Genomic DNA, 18,457 nt, shown 5'->3' with positions numbered 1-18,457 from the left:
TGCCTTCAGTGATGTACATGCAGTAATGAGGCTTTCACCGACCCAAAAGTACATACCTATTTGACCCATGAAATCTAAATACTTTCTTGAATAGCTACATAAAATATGCCCCTCTTACTTTACAATATCAGCAGCAATCACAAATACCATATTAAATTTAACATAATACGTAGGAGCTTGAGTTCTCTCTTAATATGTTCATTTTAAGAAGCATTCAGTAGACGTAAATTAGTCCATTCCTTTCGAGTAGAACCTGTAAATCTTAATGGTAGACATTAACCAGGAACATGAAAGTAATTAACATCGTCACTTATCTATTCCTTTGTTTTGTTGGTAGGCCTACAACTATTCAAGACTGGCATTTATACCCGTTCTTCGCACGTGAATTTGCAATATATTACATGTTTCCTTCAGGAATTCATGCAAAGTGACATGGCTCTATTCACACGTATAATATGACATGTTAAACTGACATTTCTCTCCGAAATCACGTGGCGGTAACGTGCATTACGATAAGGCTGAACAAAGTGTAGACAGAATGAGGATGATTTCCGAATTTATAGTACGATACAGTTCTTGGATCAAAGTTGAGCGAAATTCTCACTGCTTCTCAGTTACATATTGTTGTTTGATCACTGGCGTGGCGCTGTGACTGCAACCCATCGTTGATAATACCTCCGTTATTATGTACCTTATCGAAAAGAATAAAATGGCTCTTTAGTATTTCCCGTTAACCCGTCTTGAAGTGACGTGCACCAAGTGTAACATGGGTCTTCGACTAAATATCCAGTTTTACGTAAGCATGTCCGTTATTATTATCAGTCGTACGGAAAATACCTATATGGCACAAACAAATGGAACTAACATATTCTCAAACGTTTGTTATATATTCTTTGGATAGACCTAATGTGAACGAAGATATTTTAACTCAATATGATGACCTTGAAGTCATATGCATCCTCAATGAGTACATTACAAATACGTAGTTTGGTTGAAATGTGTCGAGCAGTTTTCCTGATTTACTGCCGTGTCCATCGTCGACTGGTTATAGTGGCCTCAATGAGGATATTGTGGATCTAGATTGCCTTCAGCTCCTTCACATGCTAAATGGGTTAGATAGTAGACCGTTGGCTAACAGACTGACACGTCACCGGTAGATTCGCTGTCAATCTGCGAGGGTGTCCTTCGGTCACTGCAGACCATGACTCCCGTAGAAAATAGTAATTTTCTCCGTTATTTGATGAGTAAGCGATTCTACGTATATAACAAAAATGATTTAAAATGAAGGAACGTTTTATATATAGTCTACAGATTTAAAAAATCAACAGTGTATGAGAAAATGTTAAAAAACTATTCTGGATTTCCTATAAAGCCCCAGTCCTTTCAGTGATTTTTAAATCGTATGCATATCAAAACCTGGTCCTGGATGATTAGACTCTAAATACGAAGTTTGTTAGAGGTCTATCCAGCCTTTATGCCCGTGGTGGTGGAACAAACAGACACGAAATCTAAAATCCACTGATACGGTCTTGAGTTGACCTAAAACAGATAAATATATCAAATTAAAGCAAAATAAATAAAATTTCATACAGCAGACCACCTACACTTTTATTTATAAGATAAATAATATAGCCTACGCAAAACCCACATTATAAATATAAATTACAATTATATTAAATAGTCTTCAAATGAATTCTCCTAAAGAGGTAATATTCAAATCGACTTCCTTCCTTCCTTCCTTCCTTCCTTCCTTCCTTCCTTACTTCCTTACTTACTGTGTGACTTTTAGTGCCAGGATTGTCCGAGGACATGTTCGGCTGAATGTGGAATGATGATAATGAGGTAGGGAGAGGGTGAAACCTGATGTCGGCACGTAGCCTACTGCTGTGGAATAACACCAAGGGGACTGCTCAAAGTTTTACGTCCCCATCCAACGGGTAATGGGGTACACCTCCCCTACCCTGCCGGCCAACATTCTGATGGTGATTTTTTTTTTCGACGAACGGGACTCGAACCGGCTAACCACGGTGTCAGGCTATTATAGACTTGATGCCTTAATAATCATGGTCACCAGGCGGACACTATTCAGATGGAGACTCGGAGATAGCGAAAACAAGAGAGCGTAATGTGGAACGGCCATTGAGTTTTCTTCATCACTTTAAAATACCACCAGTCATAGAAAATGATCTTTGTTTTAATATTCCGCAAACACCTTTGAACAGCAGATTCAGTAACATCCTTTTCTACATACCGTACTCTTAATACATCCTTTACCGGGAGAGTTGGCCGTGCGGTTAGGGGCGCGCGGCTGTGAGTTTGCATCCGGGAGATAGTGGATTCGAATCCCATTGTCGGCAGCCTTGAAGATGGTTTTCCGTGGTTTCCCATTTTCACACCAGGCAAATGCTGGGGCTGTACCTTAATTAATGCCATGGCCGCTTCCTTCCAACTCCTAGCCCTTTCCTATCCCATCGTCGCCATACAACCTATCTGTGTCGGTGCGACGTAAAGCCACTAATAAGAAAAGTACGTCATTTTCCATTAGTTCTTAAAAAGAATGTCTAAAATGCTACTGAGGAATGCCGCTATGAGTTAATGCAATCAAATGTCTCCTTGCATGTGGTTACAGGATATTGTGTGTTCTCAAACAGCGCGTTCAAACATCCTCTCGTGCGGTGTTCCCATCACTGAGGCATGAGTAACGTTTAATCACTCTCTGCAACTGAGAATTCATTAATTTATGTTAAAAAGCAACCTTTTTCTTACTTGCAGTTCACTTATCGCGCAAATACCATGTCGATTCAAGCGATGACTCTATAATAGTATAGGCATACTACTAAAAGTCAAACGGCTTCTCTTTCAAATGAATAATTTATTGCGGAGTTGTAATACATGAGGTTGAACAGTGTTTTACCACTGGTCTGTAAATATAAATGACAAGCTCTGGGATTATAATTAATGAATATCGGTGGCGTTGGGGGACGCTGAGAGTAAATAATTGGCTGTCTTCCGCGAATTAAAAACTATTATGTGATGTAACATGAGCTTAAATGTTATATTGCGGGTTGTTTATCACACGTATTTCACTGACGGCTTCGCGAAGAATATCAACTCGTAATCTTAGTAACAGAAGGACACTCTTGAAAACTGTAAAAATACTCCAGGATGCAGTCTCGCAAAGGAACTGATAAAAGGACCAAACAAGAAGCATACTAAAGAACTGTTGAAACTCAGCAGAGAAAATATAAAATAGGTAGTAGCACTGTTGACAGGACACTTCCATCTGAAGAAACACTTACATAGAATTGGAGTAATGAAATGAAATGGCGTATGGCTATTTGTGCCGGGAGTATCCACACACGTAGGCGACCTGCGCGTAGTGATGAGGATGAAATGATGATGAAGACGACACATAGACCCAGCCCTCGTGCCAGCAGAATTTACCAATTATGGTTAAAATTCCAGACCCTTCCAGGAAACGAACCCGGGACCCTCTGAACCGAAGGTCAGTACGCTGACCATTCAGCCAACGAGTCGGACAGAATTGGAGTAATAAGAGACAACATATGTAGGAAATGCAATGAAGCAGAGGAATTAGCTGAACACATACTTTTCGAATGTGGATAGAATCGGACTCTCCACTCTAGGACTACCAGGTGAAGAGAGAGGAAAAAAATCCAAGAAGACCCAATAAGAACAACCTGCAGCTTTGTAAAAGGAGCAGGTATATCTTAGGCATCTTTTCTTTAGTGCCAGGTGTATGCATACGTTTTTCCTTGTTTTTGTGGTAAAGGAAACACGTAATTTTCAAGGGAAATCCATATTTTGTTTATTCAAAATATTGAACATCGGCTTCTACACACTTCGCCCGTCGTTCAGGTAAGTTATGAATACCATACCATAAAAACTGCTTGCCTTTTGCGGCAAACCATTCGTCGAGCCATTTTCCAACTTCCTCGAAATTGCTGAAGTGCTTCTCTGCTAGCGCGTGCCCCATTGATGCGAAGAGGTGATAGTCACATGGCGCCAGGTCGGGGTAGTACGGCGGGTGCGAAAGGATATCCCATCCAAGCGATTTTAAGGTGTCTTTCACTAGTTTTGTTGTGTGAGACGGCGCATTGTCGTGTAACAAAATCACTTTGCCATGTCTTCTGGCCAATTCCCGTCGTCCTTTGATCAATGCGTGATTTAAATTAATCATTTGTTGCCGATAGCGTTATGCATTAACGGTTTCGTTGGGCTTCAAGGGTTCATAATACACAATACCGCTCTGGTATAAAGCAGTTTGGCCTTGGTGTTCGCGAGGTGACAGCCACGATTTTCTCCGCTTCGGGTTTTCAAAATAAATCCATTTTTCGTCACCCGTCACAATTCGGTACAGAAAAATCATGGCGTTGAAGCAGCATTTCACAAGTGACTTTGCGATTTTCTATTTGCCGTTCATTCAAATCGTGGGGGGCCCATTTACCGAGTTTACTGATCTTTCCCATTGCTCGTAAACGTCTGCTGATTGTATCTTGTGACACATTTAATGCTTGTGCCAATTGCTGTTGAGTTTGAGTTGGGTCATCATCCAGTAACGCCTGCAATTGCTCGTCTTCGCACTTTGTGGTCTATTGTCGAAACCATGTCTCACATGTTCTAATCAATGGAACGTGTTCACCAGTAAACGATGAATTTCCACAGCCTTGTTCCTTTTCTTAAATAAGAAAAGCAATGCGTGCCGCAAATCTTCTTTTACAGGCACAAGCATCGACATGATCACTGAACGATACAACACAGACGCTAGTGTTTGGCGGACTCAACTTGTGTGTGTAGGTAGGTTAATATCAGACTAACAAACTGACGTATGTGTCAAATTCATACGCTGCGTATTGTTCGCCGGCACCCTTGGTGAAAACGGAAAAGACGTATGCATACACCTGATAAATACATATATTTGAACCATATCTGAAAAGAGAGCAAATGAAATTAAAAATGAAGCTAGTGCTTCAAAACAACAGAGGTATCAAATTATGTGCAAGATTAGTGAAAAATTGAAAGGAGAACAATTTGATGTGATTGTTGTTAAGAGGTGCTCAAATACGTCAGCCTCGTGTCGGTAGATTTACTGGCACGTAAAAGAACTCCTGCGGGACTAAATTCCGGCACCTCGGCGTCTCTGAAAACCGTAAAAATAGTTAGAGGGACGTAAAGGCAATAGCATTATTATTATTATTATTATTATTATTATTATTGTACCGGGTGGTACACCTCCACGTCGCTAATTCAAACTTTGCGCCAGTTGAAACTCCCCTACTGGAGGAAGTCTGAACTTTATCTAGTGTGTTAATTTTCAAGTTTCTCAGAAGATGTCCCTACTTGTAAATTTTGAAGTTTCTGAACTGTGTCGTTTTCGAGGTATTTTTGTTTTGCCTGTAGTAAGAAGTGTGAACATTCTCTTCTAGAGGACACTACTGAAGAACTACAATGGTGCACCCTAGTGCGAAGTGAAAGAACTGTTTTTGGAGAAATTTTTATTTCAAAAGTTTGTTCCTTGTTAAATTTCTTTCTGTTATTGTTTAAGTTGGCTGTATAACCCTTTCTTTCCCCTTGTTTTGAATTTAGCCAATCCCGAATTTCTTTAATTAATTTATGACCAATCAGGTGTATCTTCCTCAACAGGGATATGTTGCTTAACCGTAGCCAATAAAATTCTTGTGGGAGGGTGTTCTCATTCCTGAAACGCCTCGAACTTTCCGCGAGAGTATATAAACTGCTGATTTTCGGTTCTCCGGGCCACTTCAGTAACATCTTTCAGTGTGTAAAGTACGTAGCAGGGGGCGGGAAGCGCCTCTTTCTTCGAGCAGCAGTTCAACCACAAGGTAATGGCCTTTTAATAACTTCTTTTCTCGCTAGCTCAGCAGTTTAACTCTCGGGGCAGGTCCGAAGCCTTTTCCATGTAACTTTCCTTTAAAAATGTAAAGACACTCGGTGTCAATTCTTTCTGTTTTAACTACATATTGGGATAGAGAGTGCTTAACCCTCTCGAGCTCCCACTCATATTGCATTGAGGTGAACTTATTTTCTCAACCGTTTCGTCCTTAACGTAATGTAAACTGCTTCCTTCTAAAAGTCACCTCTTTAATATGGGATTAGCCCTTGCAGTAACGGCCTAGTGCCAAGTAGATTTTATATAAAATGTGTTAGGAGTGCAAGAACGCCTCCTCTCAAGTTGGTATTTTAGAGGCTACGTAATTAACCTTTCCTTACTTAATAGGCCTCAGTAGGTTGGGTAATTTACCCCTGTTTTCATGTCCTTGGAGGACAACTTGAAGGTGGAGTTTGGTATGGCCTTTTATAGGCTTGAACGTTGAGAGCGGTTTGCTCTTTTTGAAATTTGGTTCTGCGTGCCTCGAAGAGGCTTTACTGCGTAATTTGGAGCAAGTGCTCCTGGGCATGAATGGGGTTTTCTGCCCCTCTGTTGAAACTTGTTTTGGGGTAAAGCTGGGCTAATTGCTCAAGAATTGTGAGTTCGGGGCTCGAAGCCCAAATCCTGTAAATACTGTAATTGTACTTTTGTTGCCTTGCTACTCTGTACCTGCCATGCTTGTTATTTCTTGATTTTGAAAAGAAAATATAACCTTGTTAAATTTTATCTTAACTTTAATTTCGTATTTTGAGGCCCGTTCACCCCCGCACCTTCTTTCACCTCTGCTGTTCCACAGATACCTCGGAACAAGTGGTAGCAGAGCGTGGTTGAAAGGGTCTCAATTTAGTCCCTTTTGACGGCTAAACATTGTTTTGATCCGAACTCTAACAATTTTCTCTGTTGCTGGAAATTTTTGATTTTTCTTTTTTCAAAATTGTTCTGTCATCATGCCCGGCCCTCGCGATGTTCTCCATCTTAACTATTTGCGCAAGGAGGAATTGATCTATGAATTAACTATTAGAAATGTGCAATCTGGAGGCACGGTTGCGGTAGATACGAATAAGCTTAGAGAGTCCCTTGATTTGCCCATTTCCATCCCCACTTTGGGAGAGAAAGAAATTGACGACTCTCTTTCCACGATCACTGACAATACTACTGAGCTAGCATCTGTAGTTAGTTTTTTTGAAGAAAATGATCCTTCTCCTAATCAAATTAAGCGTGTGCAAGCCAGGTTATTTCATTTTTCTAATAGAGTTAACGATCTGTTGTCTCTGAAGTTGAATGACGTTCAGAGGAAGGAAGCTAGTATGGTTCTTGAAAATCTTTCTGAATTGTCCAGTAAGGTTACCCAATTGTTAACTGGGGAAGTTCCTCCCAAAACTGATCAACCCACCACGGTGAATGTAGGTAGCGAGGAAGAGCCTCCTAAGGGAGAAGTCAGTAGGAAAACCGTTGGAGCTCAAACAACCTCTGCCCCATTGGACAACGAATCTGAACGCCGTACCTCGTTGAATAATGTACGTTCTGAATTAACATCTTTGTCACTTAAACCTCTACCTACTATGTCACCGGGGATCAGCAGCTTGCCTCATCCATTAGCAATGTTGCTCAGAGGTATCTCTAAATTTTCTGTTAACACTACCAGTGAAGTTATTTCATTCTTAAGGCTTTTAGTTGAATTTCAGGATCATGCCCTTGTTTTTTCTCTTTCTCCATGTCAGATTTTGCAAATCATCTATCCTATGCAATTGGTATTCTCCCAGACAAAATAGTAAGAGCCATTGCCGAGCAATCATCTATTGAAGACTTCCACGCCCACTTGTTAGCTAACTTCATCCCGGCTAGGGCAAGGTCCTCCCTTATTCAGAAGTACTATTATCGTGTACAGCGCTTGGATGAAAACTTGGCAGATTTCATCCAAGATATTAAGTTCTATACTAGGGTGTTTGCTCTTCACTTCCCTGAGGATCAGATTGTACAAGCTAATGTGGAAGGTATCTCACCATCCTATAGGTCATATTTGTGTTTCGCGGCGTGCCCGCAAACCTTCTCTGAACTTGAAGCATTGGCCGTCTCAGCGGAAGGAGTTAGATACGCCGATTCCTTGCGTGTCGCGAAAGAACCCCCTCCTTCTTTTAGTAATCCTCGGCCTCCACCTCGCCGACCAGTCACACCTCGTAAGGTTACCCAATTGTTAACTGGGGAAGTTCCTCCCAAAACTGATCAACTGACCAAAACTGGTCGCCTGACCATCTTCGGAACAAGTGCCCATTGATCAAATCTAGTAGGGCAAATAATGGAGCTGGCTCATCACAAGGCTGTTTTAAATGTGGGGCTTTCTCACATATCGCCAAGAATTGCCCAAATTTAAATAGCGCCCCCTCCTGCTCAACTTCTGGTGCAACTTCCACCAATGTCACTAATAATAAGTGACTAGCGGCTTCGGCTGAGTCGACTAATTCTGCTTCCCAAGGCTCAGCCCCTGGTAAACAGGTCGAAAATTCAGGGAAAACTCAATCTTCAGATTTATCTTTTGAATGCCCCAAAGAATGTCTTAGGATTGCGGCGGATACCCCCGCACCTGTTCCTTTTCTTAAGATTGAATTAAATAATGAACCTGTAACAGCTCTATTAGATTCCGGCAGTGTTTGTTCTATTATTTCGGCTGAATGGTATTCAAAATTGAAATCTGTTTGTAAGCTTCCTGACTATTGTTCGTCTTCGGTCCAATATGTTTCGGCTAATTCATCTCCATTAGAAATTCTAGGTTCTTTAAATGTCAAAATTCGTATTTTTAAATTTACTTGGAAAATTAAATTGTTTGTGGCCAAGCACTTGTCTTGCCCCATTATATTGGGAGCTGACTTCATTTCTCACTCCAGTCTAGTGCTCGACCTTCAGAGTAAGTCGTGCACAGTCAAATTTGCTTCCAATTGTAAAATCCCCTTGTTAAAGTGTAATACTGTATCATGTTCCTCTATTTCGCCTACCCAGGATGAGATGTTGTTAGACCTTAGACATCTACCTGAGGAGCAGGCTGATAGTATTCGCAAGTTGTGTCAGTCGTTTCCAGAGGTGTTCTCGGATACTCTTGGTGTTACTGACCTGATCGAATACAAAATTGAGGTCACGGATTCGATTCCTGTCCGTTTTCCACCATATAGGCTGTCTCCACCTAAAATGAAGGCTCTGAAGGAAATCATTGATCAAATGTTGAAGGATGGTATTATTCGGCCCTCTAAGTCGGCGTATTCTTCACCTATTTTTCTAGTCCCGAAACCCCAAGGGGGCTTCAGGCCTGTCATTGATTATAGGGCTCTCAATCGGAAGGTGGTGTTACAATCTGTGCCCCTTCCCGACCTTCATTCTTGTTTTTCATGGTTTCGTAAGGCCAAGTTCTTTACTATCTTGGACCTGAATCAGGCCTACAATCAAATTCCCCTAGCCGAAGAGTCTAAACATCTTACAGCGTTTGCCACGGATTGGAATTTATATGAATACAACCGCGTGCCTTTCGGGCTCCCCACGGGAGCAGCTGTACTCACTAGACTGCTAGAAAGGGTTTTCTCCGACGTCAAATTCGAGTACTTGTATCACTATCTTGATGATGTCGTCGTATTTTCGGAGACTTTTGAAGAACATCTAGATCATCTGCGAGAAGATCTCAATCGCCTTCGTAAGGCTGGGTTAACTGTTAAGTTGTCCAAGGTTGCCTTCGCTAAGCCCTCCATGTCATTCCTAGGGCATATTGTGTCACCTGATGGTGTTGCAGTCGATCATTCTAGAACACAGGCCATCCGTGATTTTAAACCTCCCAAGGACATCAAAGGTATCGCCAGGTTCATTGGTATGGTGAATTTCTTCAGGAAGTTTATTCCTAACTTCGCTAATAGAGCGGCGCCCTTAAATCTTCTTCGTAGGAAAGGCATCAAATTCGAGTGGGGACCTTCTCAACAAGCCGCTTTTGAAGATCTTGAATTAGCTCTCTGTAATGCCCCTGTACTTGCTATGCCCGATTTCTCGAAGAAATTCATCGTCCAAACCGACGCGTCGTCGTCGGCGGTAGCTGCAGTCCTTCTTCAAGAGACTGAATTAGGGAGGCGACCCATCGCCTATGCATCTAGGACTCTGTCGGCTCAAGAAGCCAAGTATTCCATCTATGAGCTCGAAGGTTTGGCAGTCTTATTTGCCTTAGAAAAGTTCCGTCTCTATCTGGAACATGTTTAATTCGACCTGGAGACAGTTAATCAAGCCTTAAGCTGGGTCTTAGGTAGGCCGCGTCGTACTGGTCGTATAGCCCGTTGGGCCATCCGAATTTCTGCCTTCCAATTCGATGTCAGGCATATCAGAGGTACCGAAAATGTTGTCGCAGACGGACTCAGCCGTATGTTTTCCCACGACGTCGAGACCCATGGACCGGTCGATAGTTCATCACCTCCCGAGTCCATTCTATCTGAGGTTAATGCCATCTTAACAGATGCTCCCATGCTCTTTAGGGACATTGAGAAATATCAACGTGAAGATCCGAGGCTGGCTCCGATAATGGAAACCCTTTCTTCTGGGGAACATGTTGTCCCTTATGTACTGAGGAATGGTGTGTTATGTTGCCCTTCGAGGCATGATAAGATGATGAAAGTTGTCGTTCCAGCTGTTCTTGTACCTATGATCTTTAAGTACTATCATGAGACCCCATTAGGGGGGCATCTAGGCATCTTTAAAACTCGTGAGAAGATTCGTGAAAGGTTCATCTGGAAAGGTATGGACGGTGAAATCCGTGAACTAGTAAAGGCTTGTAAATCCTGCTTGCTTAGTAAACCCACCATGTCCACCAAGGTAGGCCTGTTGTCTTCTCATCAAGCGTCGCGCCCTATGGAACGCCTGTATATTGATTATGTAGGACCCTTCCCCCCAGTCGAAGGGAAATGCCAACAAGTACATCTTTGTATGTGTAGATGGTTTTACAAGATTTTCCTGGTTATTTCCGACTAAGCTGGCTACCGCTCAGTCCACCATTACTTGTCTAAATTCAATCTTTGCTTCTTTTGGTCCGTGTCAATATATTGTGTCTGACAATGCTAAGGCTTTCACATCTAATTTATTTCGTAAATTCTGCTTTGACCTGTCCATCTCTCATGTGACAACTTCTGCTTATTACCCTCAACCATCTCTGGCTGAACGGGTTAATCGTAATCTCAGGTCCGCGCTTATTGCCTATCATCATGAAGATCATTCTAGGTGGGACACGTCCCTCCATTGGTTAGCCTTTGCTTTGAACTCGGCGGTTCATGAATCTCATAAGTTCACGCCAGCTTCGCTGATGTTCAAGTTTGTTCCCAACACGCCGCTCTCTAACCTCTGGTCTCTGAGTGACATTCTACCTGAGACAATAGACCCAGATAACATTAAATATCTTTGGAAGAAGGCTAAAGCCAATCTTAAAGTGTCTCATGAAAAGGTTAGGGAAAGATATGATCGTGGACGGAGACCCACCAATTTGAAGGTAGGCGACCAGGTGATGGTCAAGAATTTTGTTCCCGCGGGCAAGCTTGCCCCCAGATTTCATGGGCCATGTATCATTCTCGATTTCCTTACTCCCGTTACCTTATTGTTAAGTAATCCAGCCACCGAGAGGATATTTAGGGTTCACCTGTCGCAGGTGAAACCTGTATAATTTCTGTGTTAACTTGCTTTATATAATTTTGAAAGAAATAGGAAGGTTATATTTTTTGTGGGGTTTCACTTTTAAGGCCTTCTGCCCTTTCAATAATATTTTTTTATATTTAAGCATTTATTTTTAAAACTTTCCCGATCAGTTAAACTGCCACCCTGTCCTTACCATGGCCATTACCACGCTCCCGTCTCCTGCTAACATAACACACAGTGGCTTTCAAGTTAAATAAATTTCTCCACGCCGCTGACCCCTCAACCTCGCCACAATGTATGTGCCCAAAAAAAATCATTCTGGTCAAACAAAATTCTGCCGCCGAGCTTTAATGTTTCAGTGCCCCCGCAGCAGCGCGGCGCCGTACCGCTTCTGAGGCAGGGTACGGGCCCGCCCTTCTCCAGTGAGGCCAACCTGTGTACGGCGAGCCGGAGTCCTCCTCCCGGCCAATGCTGATGTGCGGCGCACAACCTGTAACTGGCCCGCGACCTGCATGTTCGCCGTGGGCACGGCGTGCTTCAACTCCACTACTCCTCTCATAGTGCGGGCGAGCGGTATCTCAGGGTACTTGAGGGGTCCGAGCTGCCTCTTCTGGACACAAGCAGCAGCGGCCGGTCTGGCCGTCTAACTTAATCAACCTTGGATATATGTAATCAGCTACATGGACATTTAACATCAACAATTACTACAGTTTTGAATCCAACTACAATATCTGGTGGACTTAGAAAATTTTTCCTCAACTTTGAAAACTAAAAGATTCCTTCTGAATTCAACCTCTACAAGCACAAAGACATTACATCAATAGTAATCAAAGAATTATGAAACTGGATCCAATCATTTTAAGAAAATTTGTTGGTAAATACTTCTGCAATTAACTTCCATATCAACATCATTACTTGGACCTTATGTTGAAACAAAAAGTTACGTTCTTCTGTGTTACCCCTTGGAGGGACTTTGGGGGGGGGGGGAGGTCTGTACCGGGTGGTACACCTCCACGTCGCTAATTCAAACTTTGCGCCAGTTGAAACTCCCCTACTGGAGGAAGTCTGAACTTTATCTAGTGTGTTAATTTTCAAGTTTCTCAGAAGATGTCCCTACTTGTAAATTTTGAAGTTTCTGAACTGTGTCGTTTTCGAGGTATTTTTGTTTTGCCTGTAGTAAGAAGTGTGAACATTCTCTTCTAGAGGACACTACTGAAGAACTACAATGGTGCACCCTAGTGCGAAGTGAAAGAACTGTTTTTGGAGAAATTTTTATTTCAAAAGTTTGTTCCTTGTTAAATTTCTTTCTGTTATTGTTTAAGTTGGCTGTATAACCCTTTCTTTCCCCTTGTTTTGAATTTAGCCAATCCCGAATTTCTTTAATTAATTTATGACCAATCAGGTGTATCTTCCTCAACAGGGATATGTTGCTTAACCCTAGCCAATAAAATTCTTGTGGGAGGGTGTTCTCATTCCTGAAACGCCTCGAACTTTCCGCGAGAGTATATAAACTGCTGATTTTCGGTTCTCCGGGCCACTTCAGTAACATCTTTCAGTGTGTAAAGTACGTAGCAGGGGGCGGGAAGCGCCTCTTTCTTCGAGCAGCAGTTCAACCACAAGGTAATGGCCTTTTAATAACTTCTTTTCTCGCTAGCTCAGCAGTTTAACTCTCGGGGCAGGTCCGAAGCCTTTTCCATGTAACTTTCCTTTAAAAATGTAAAGACACTCGGTGTCAATTCTTTCTGTTTTAACTACATATTGGGATAGAGAGTGCTTAACCCTCTCGAGCTCCCACTCATATTGCATTGAGGTGAACTTATTTTCTCAACCGTTTCGTCCTTAACGTAATGTAAACTGCTTCCTTCTAAAAGTCACCTCTTTAATATGGGATTAGCCCTTGCAGTAACGGCCTAGTGCCAAGTAGATTTTATATAAAATGTGTTAGGAGTGCAAGAACGCCTCCTCTCAAGTTGGTATTTTAGAGGCTACGTAATTAACCTTTCCTTACTTAATAGGCCTCAGTAGGTTGGGTAATTTACCCCTGTTTTCATGTCCTTGGAGGACAACTTGAAGGTGGAGTTTGGTATGGCCTTTTATAGGCTTGAACGTTGAGAGCGGTTTGCTCTTTTTGAAATTTGGTTCTGCGTGCCTCGAAAAGGCTTTACTGTGTAATTTGGAGCAAGTGCTCCTGGGCATGAATGGGGTTTTCTGCCCCTCTGTTGAAACTTGTTTTGGGGTAAAGCTGGGCTAATTGCTCAAGAATTGTGAGTTCGGGGCTCGAAGCCCAAATCCTGTAAATACTGTAATTGTACTTTTGTTGCCTTGCTACTCTGTACCTGCCATGCTTGTTATTTCTTGATTTTGAAAAGAAAATATAACCCTGTTAAATTTTATCTTAACTTTAATTTCGTATTTTGAGGCCCGTTCACCCCCGCACCTTCTTTCACCTCTGCTGTTCCACAGATACCTCGGAACAATTATTATTATTATTATTATTATTATTATTATTATTATTATTATTATTATTATTATTATTAGCAATGATTTTTAAATCTACCATCAATATCTGAATTAATATCTAAATAAGATGATACAATTTGCACTATCACGTGGCAATGCAATGGATTAAATATCGCCTAAACTCGTCCCACCATGTTTCATAAAAATTTCAAATGATAATTTACACTCTTATTTATCCGACAGGACAATGATTATTAAGCATGATTTTTAATAATTGCACTTAGGTAGAAATATTCTCAGAAGACAAACTACATCTAATGTGATAGATCCCAATACACTCATTCTCATACTCAAAACTACCTATACCATGGCAAGATGAAATGTGAATATATTACTAAACTAGCTGATGTACCCGTGCTTCGCTACGGGATTCTCAGAACGATTGACTTTGTCGTTTTCCTAACTGAAGTCAACATCAGAGAGAGAGTCATCTCCGTACAGGCAGTGAAGGCCCTTGAAGGGGTGGAAGGTAAAGGCTTCTACTATCCGTAACCTCGGTACTTGGTGGGGTACAGTGTTTAGCTCTATGCCCGGCCTTCTTTGCCCCCCAAGAAATTAACCTGGTGCTCATTTTTGATGTAGGCTGAGTGAACCTCAGGACCATGTGCACCTCCGGAAGTGGAAACGTAGTTTCTTAAATTTTACGACTTCCTGACAGGGATTCGAACCCAAGTTGTTCTGGGCGAACCGAGTACACCTTTACCGCCTCGGCCAGGCAACATAGGTCATTGAAAAAACGTCAGTAGGAATGTAGCGACTAAAAGCAATGTTATCATATAAAATACTCCATCAAATAAAAAACTGAACATTTTCTCACCTTCAGCGAACAGTACTACGGTGTTGATCTAGTCAGTCCAAAGTTCCAGAACTGGAATGACCAGGCCGCAGACAGCAGTGAATACTCATCTGCCATTATTCCGCAAAATATGCTTATAACGTCACTCGGTCAACACGGGAACCATGTAAATAAAATATAAAATAAAAATCTCACAAGCACTAAGTGAAATACTTCAAAATAGACTATAGAATTTCACTTACCGTAAAAACAACTTTCAAACATACGCCACTTAAAACTCGGGGAAATTTCCGGTTAAAGACATAAACATGTTTTAAAATAGACTAATAATATAACGAGCGAGTTGGTTGCATAGTACGGTTGTATGTAGCTGTGAGCTTGCATTCAGAAGATTGTGGTTTCGAACCTCACCGTTGATAGCGCTAAGGATAATTTTCTTATTTTTCCATTTTCATACCAGATACCTTCACACAGCACAGGACTCAGCCGGGTTCGAACCCACTAACTTGGGCCTAGAAAGCGAGCAGTCTACCATTTGAGTCACTCATTCTAGCCACAGTTCAAGGCGATTTTCTGCGGTGATTTCTACGGCTATTATAAAACTGAGGTAAAAATTGTGATTACAATGATTGTTATTCCGTAAACCCCAAAAAGGGATACTTTTTAATTTGAATTTGGGATGTCACTGAATTATTTCAGTTGTATTTAGAATTGAATAATCTATAAAAATCGTGGATTCGACTCTAATACGATGATGATGATGATGATGATGATGGTAGTGGTGATTCATGTTTTAAGGTCCTAAATAGCGGCACATTACAGCATTATAGATTATCAGAGATTATTAGAGTTAATGAATGGCAAGGAAAATCCCGACATAGATAATTGTCACAAGTTAATGGAAGTGAACACCATTTACCCCAATTCTTAATGATAATACATTGCAAGAGGAAAGATATAAAGACGTGTACTACTTTGTTAAAACTGCATCTGAATAAATTACGACTTTCAGGATTAAAGTCAGTGTCGTAAACAGAGTCATAAATATCAGTGTGTTGACAGTAGTTATTCTCATAACCATTAAGATTAAACTCCTAGAAAATTACTTCCAACTCCTGGACTCAGCGCTACAGAATTCTAGAGGAATGTAATTTGGGTTACACTAACAGTAGTGAAGTTTCCGTCTGGAATACGACAGATAAACATCCCTAAGCTAATCTCTTCTCAGATTGGTTTCGTATTGCTGCTATTACATGTGGAGCAGCAGATTGCAGCGGAAGGAAGTTCTGCCACGGAGTGAATAACAAATAGAAATGGTACTCGTGTATCATGGTTATGGTGCAGGCTGCTCCTTTCGGCGCATCAAGATGCAGTGTTAAGATTCCTTCGTTGGTTCTTCACCGAATCAATTTTATTTCTTACTACTCAAATTAATACACTGCTTCTATCCGGCATGAGTATTATTTTTACATGCCTTATTCTTCCGTGGAGTGTAAAATACAAAATAATATTAAGAACCAAAGCAAAGCAGTCTCCATACATACCACAAATGCCCTTGTATAACAGTGTCAATTACCCGTAATCTTGTCACTAAATGGAATAGAGTGGTTAGTTCTACACTCGGCTGCCTTTGCCCCCAGGAATTAACCTGGTGCTCATATCTCGGGGCCCGTAACTTTATAAAAGTACAAATATTGTTTCTAAATGTTTAAATTTCCACACGGAGAATCGGATCCATGTCCTGTCGGGTGAACTAACGACGCCTTTACTACGTCGATTAGTCGGCTACGAACATTAGAAACATGGTGTGTAAAAGATTGTATTCGACAAGGGCATCTTATGTCCTTCATAACATACATTCGAAAACTTACGCGGTGAGAGAAGATAAATTCATGGAGACTATTACACTGACTATGAACGATAAGTTTCGAATCTTCATATCACGAACCTTCTTATTCTTTTCTTCTGTTTTTCTCAATATTCTTTACAGTCCCCTTTTGCCTTTAAAGATCTGGTCCTTAATCTGTTTTCATTACTCAGTTCTCAGTAAGGGATGTAATGTTCGATGCACCGAAAATCATGCTCCGTTTCTCACCTGCTCTGTTTTTCATAATTCACCTCCCTACTTCCCTATTTTGTCTCTGAATAGATAATTATCTCTATTCAAGCCAGAATATAATGATGATACCTTCCTTTCACCATCTGGTAAACCTGTTTATTTTTAAGGTTTAGATTTGTAGGATCCCTCTTCCAATCTGTAAGGCAGAAGCTCTAGCAGAACTCCATTGGCTTCAGGACCTTCACAGCTACTATGCTTTAGACGGCACTCTATTCATGACCTTGCCCACCTCCCAAGACGTGGACGAGAGGTTGGAATTTAGGGAAACATTAAATGTTTCCTAGTCTAAAATTCGCATTTAACCAGGCTGTGCTAAATGAATGAATGAATAGATGAGGCAGTAACCTTAATTAAGGTGCAGTCCCAGCATGTGTCTGGTGTGAAGATGGTATTCGATTTGACGATGACTAGTAACATTAAAATGTTTGCGGTTTCCCCGCCCTACTTTCTGGTCCCAGAGATCTTTGCGCACACTATTCTTGATTTTCATTTCTCATGCTGTAGTATGGCTTCTTGAACCTCACAAAAGAATCCGTGGCCCAAACAGTCCACTGAGTGCCTCAGGTCTGCTAAGACTAATCCTGCCAGGCCAAATGGCCTACAGATACTTGAAATGCCTCAAGGTCATTGGTCGGTGTATTGACTTCTAAGACTTACAGGTTGGCTTTCATGACCGGGATCGGTACTTTTATGTCAGACAGTTCCTCATCTGAACGGTAGAGCTCTGGCCTTCTGAGTCCAGCTTGGCATGTGCGATCCTGGCTCAGTCCGGTGGTATCTGAAGGTGCTCAAATACGGCAGTCTAGTGTAGGCAGATTTACTGACGCGTTAAAGAACTCCTGTGGGTCGAAATTCCGGCACCTAGGCGTATTCGAAATCCGTAAAACTAGTTAGTGGGACGTAAAACCAATTATCATCACGGCGAAGCCTGCACGATGTGCGGCTTTCCTCATCAGTCTACTCGAATCTAGTCATGTCCAATCCTGTAAGTTCCTCAACCAAAAGTGTTTCCTTCGACCGCGACCTCTGCGTCCATCAATTTTACCCTGTATGATCAATTTTAGTAGGTTGGTAAAACCAACAGTGTTATTTATAAACTCACCGGGATGAGCGAACCCTGTTCTCATTTTGTGACCAGAATTAAAAATCATTGGACGATCCGAGAATTCAATCTGAGATTTCCAGATACTGTACGAATCTATGTCCGTGAACCTCAGTCTGAACACAAACTATAAATAAAGCCTTTCTACAGCTAGGCTTTACTGTGATCTTGATTTCGGGAGGTGGTTGCTTCGAATCCTACTTTCACATCAGGCAAACGATGGTGATGGACCTTAAGACCACGGCTACTATCTTCCCAATCCCGGTCCTTCCCAGCGCTTGCGATATAAATGCATTAACATCACATGGTAATACCACAAAGAAGAAATTTGGCTTTATTTTTGTAATAGACACATATCAGAATGTT

The 18,457-nt window shown here is 41.5% G+C and overlaps 1 protein-coding gene across 1 annotated transcript in view; it reads left to right on the top strand.

Annotated features, from left to right (window-relative positions):
- The first annotated feature begins 14,389 nt into the window (after nt 1–14,389).
- Nucleotides 14,390–18,457, top strand: part of LOC136885041 (uncharacterized) — a 186,523-nt gene continuing 182,455 nt past the window's right edge. Inside the window, exon 1 of the mRNA XM_068229766.1 lies at nt 14,390–14,543. Coding sequence (XP_068085867.1) covers nt 14,390–14,543 — 154 coding nt within the window. The remainder of the gene's footprint in view (nt 14,544–18,457) is intronic.

This window comes from Anabrus simplex, chromosome 1 (assembly GCF_040414725.1).
Source record: "Anabrus simplex isolate iqAnaSimp1 chromosome 1, ASM4041472v1, whole genome shotgun sequence".
Classification (NCBI taxonomy): domain Eukaryota; kingdom Metazoa; phylum Arthropoda; class Insecta; order Orthoptera; family Tettigoniidae; genus Anabrus; species Anabrus simplex.
The sequence above is the reverse complement of the archived record's forward strand: the minus strand, read 5'-3'. Positions and strand labels throughout refer to the sequence as shown.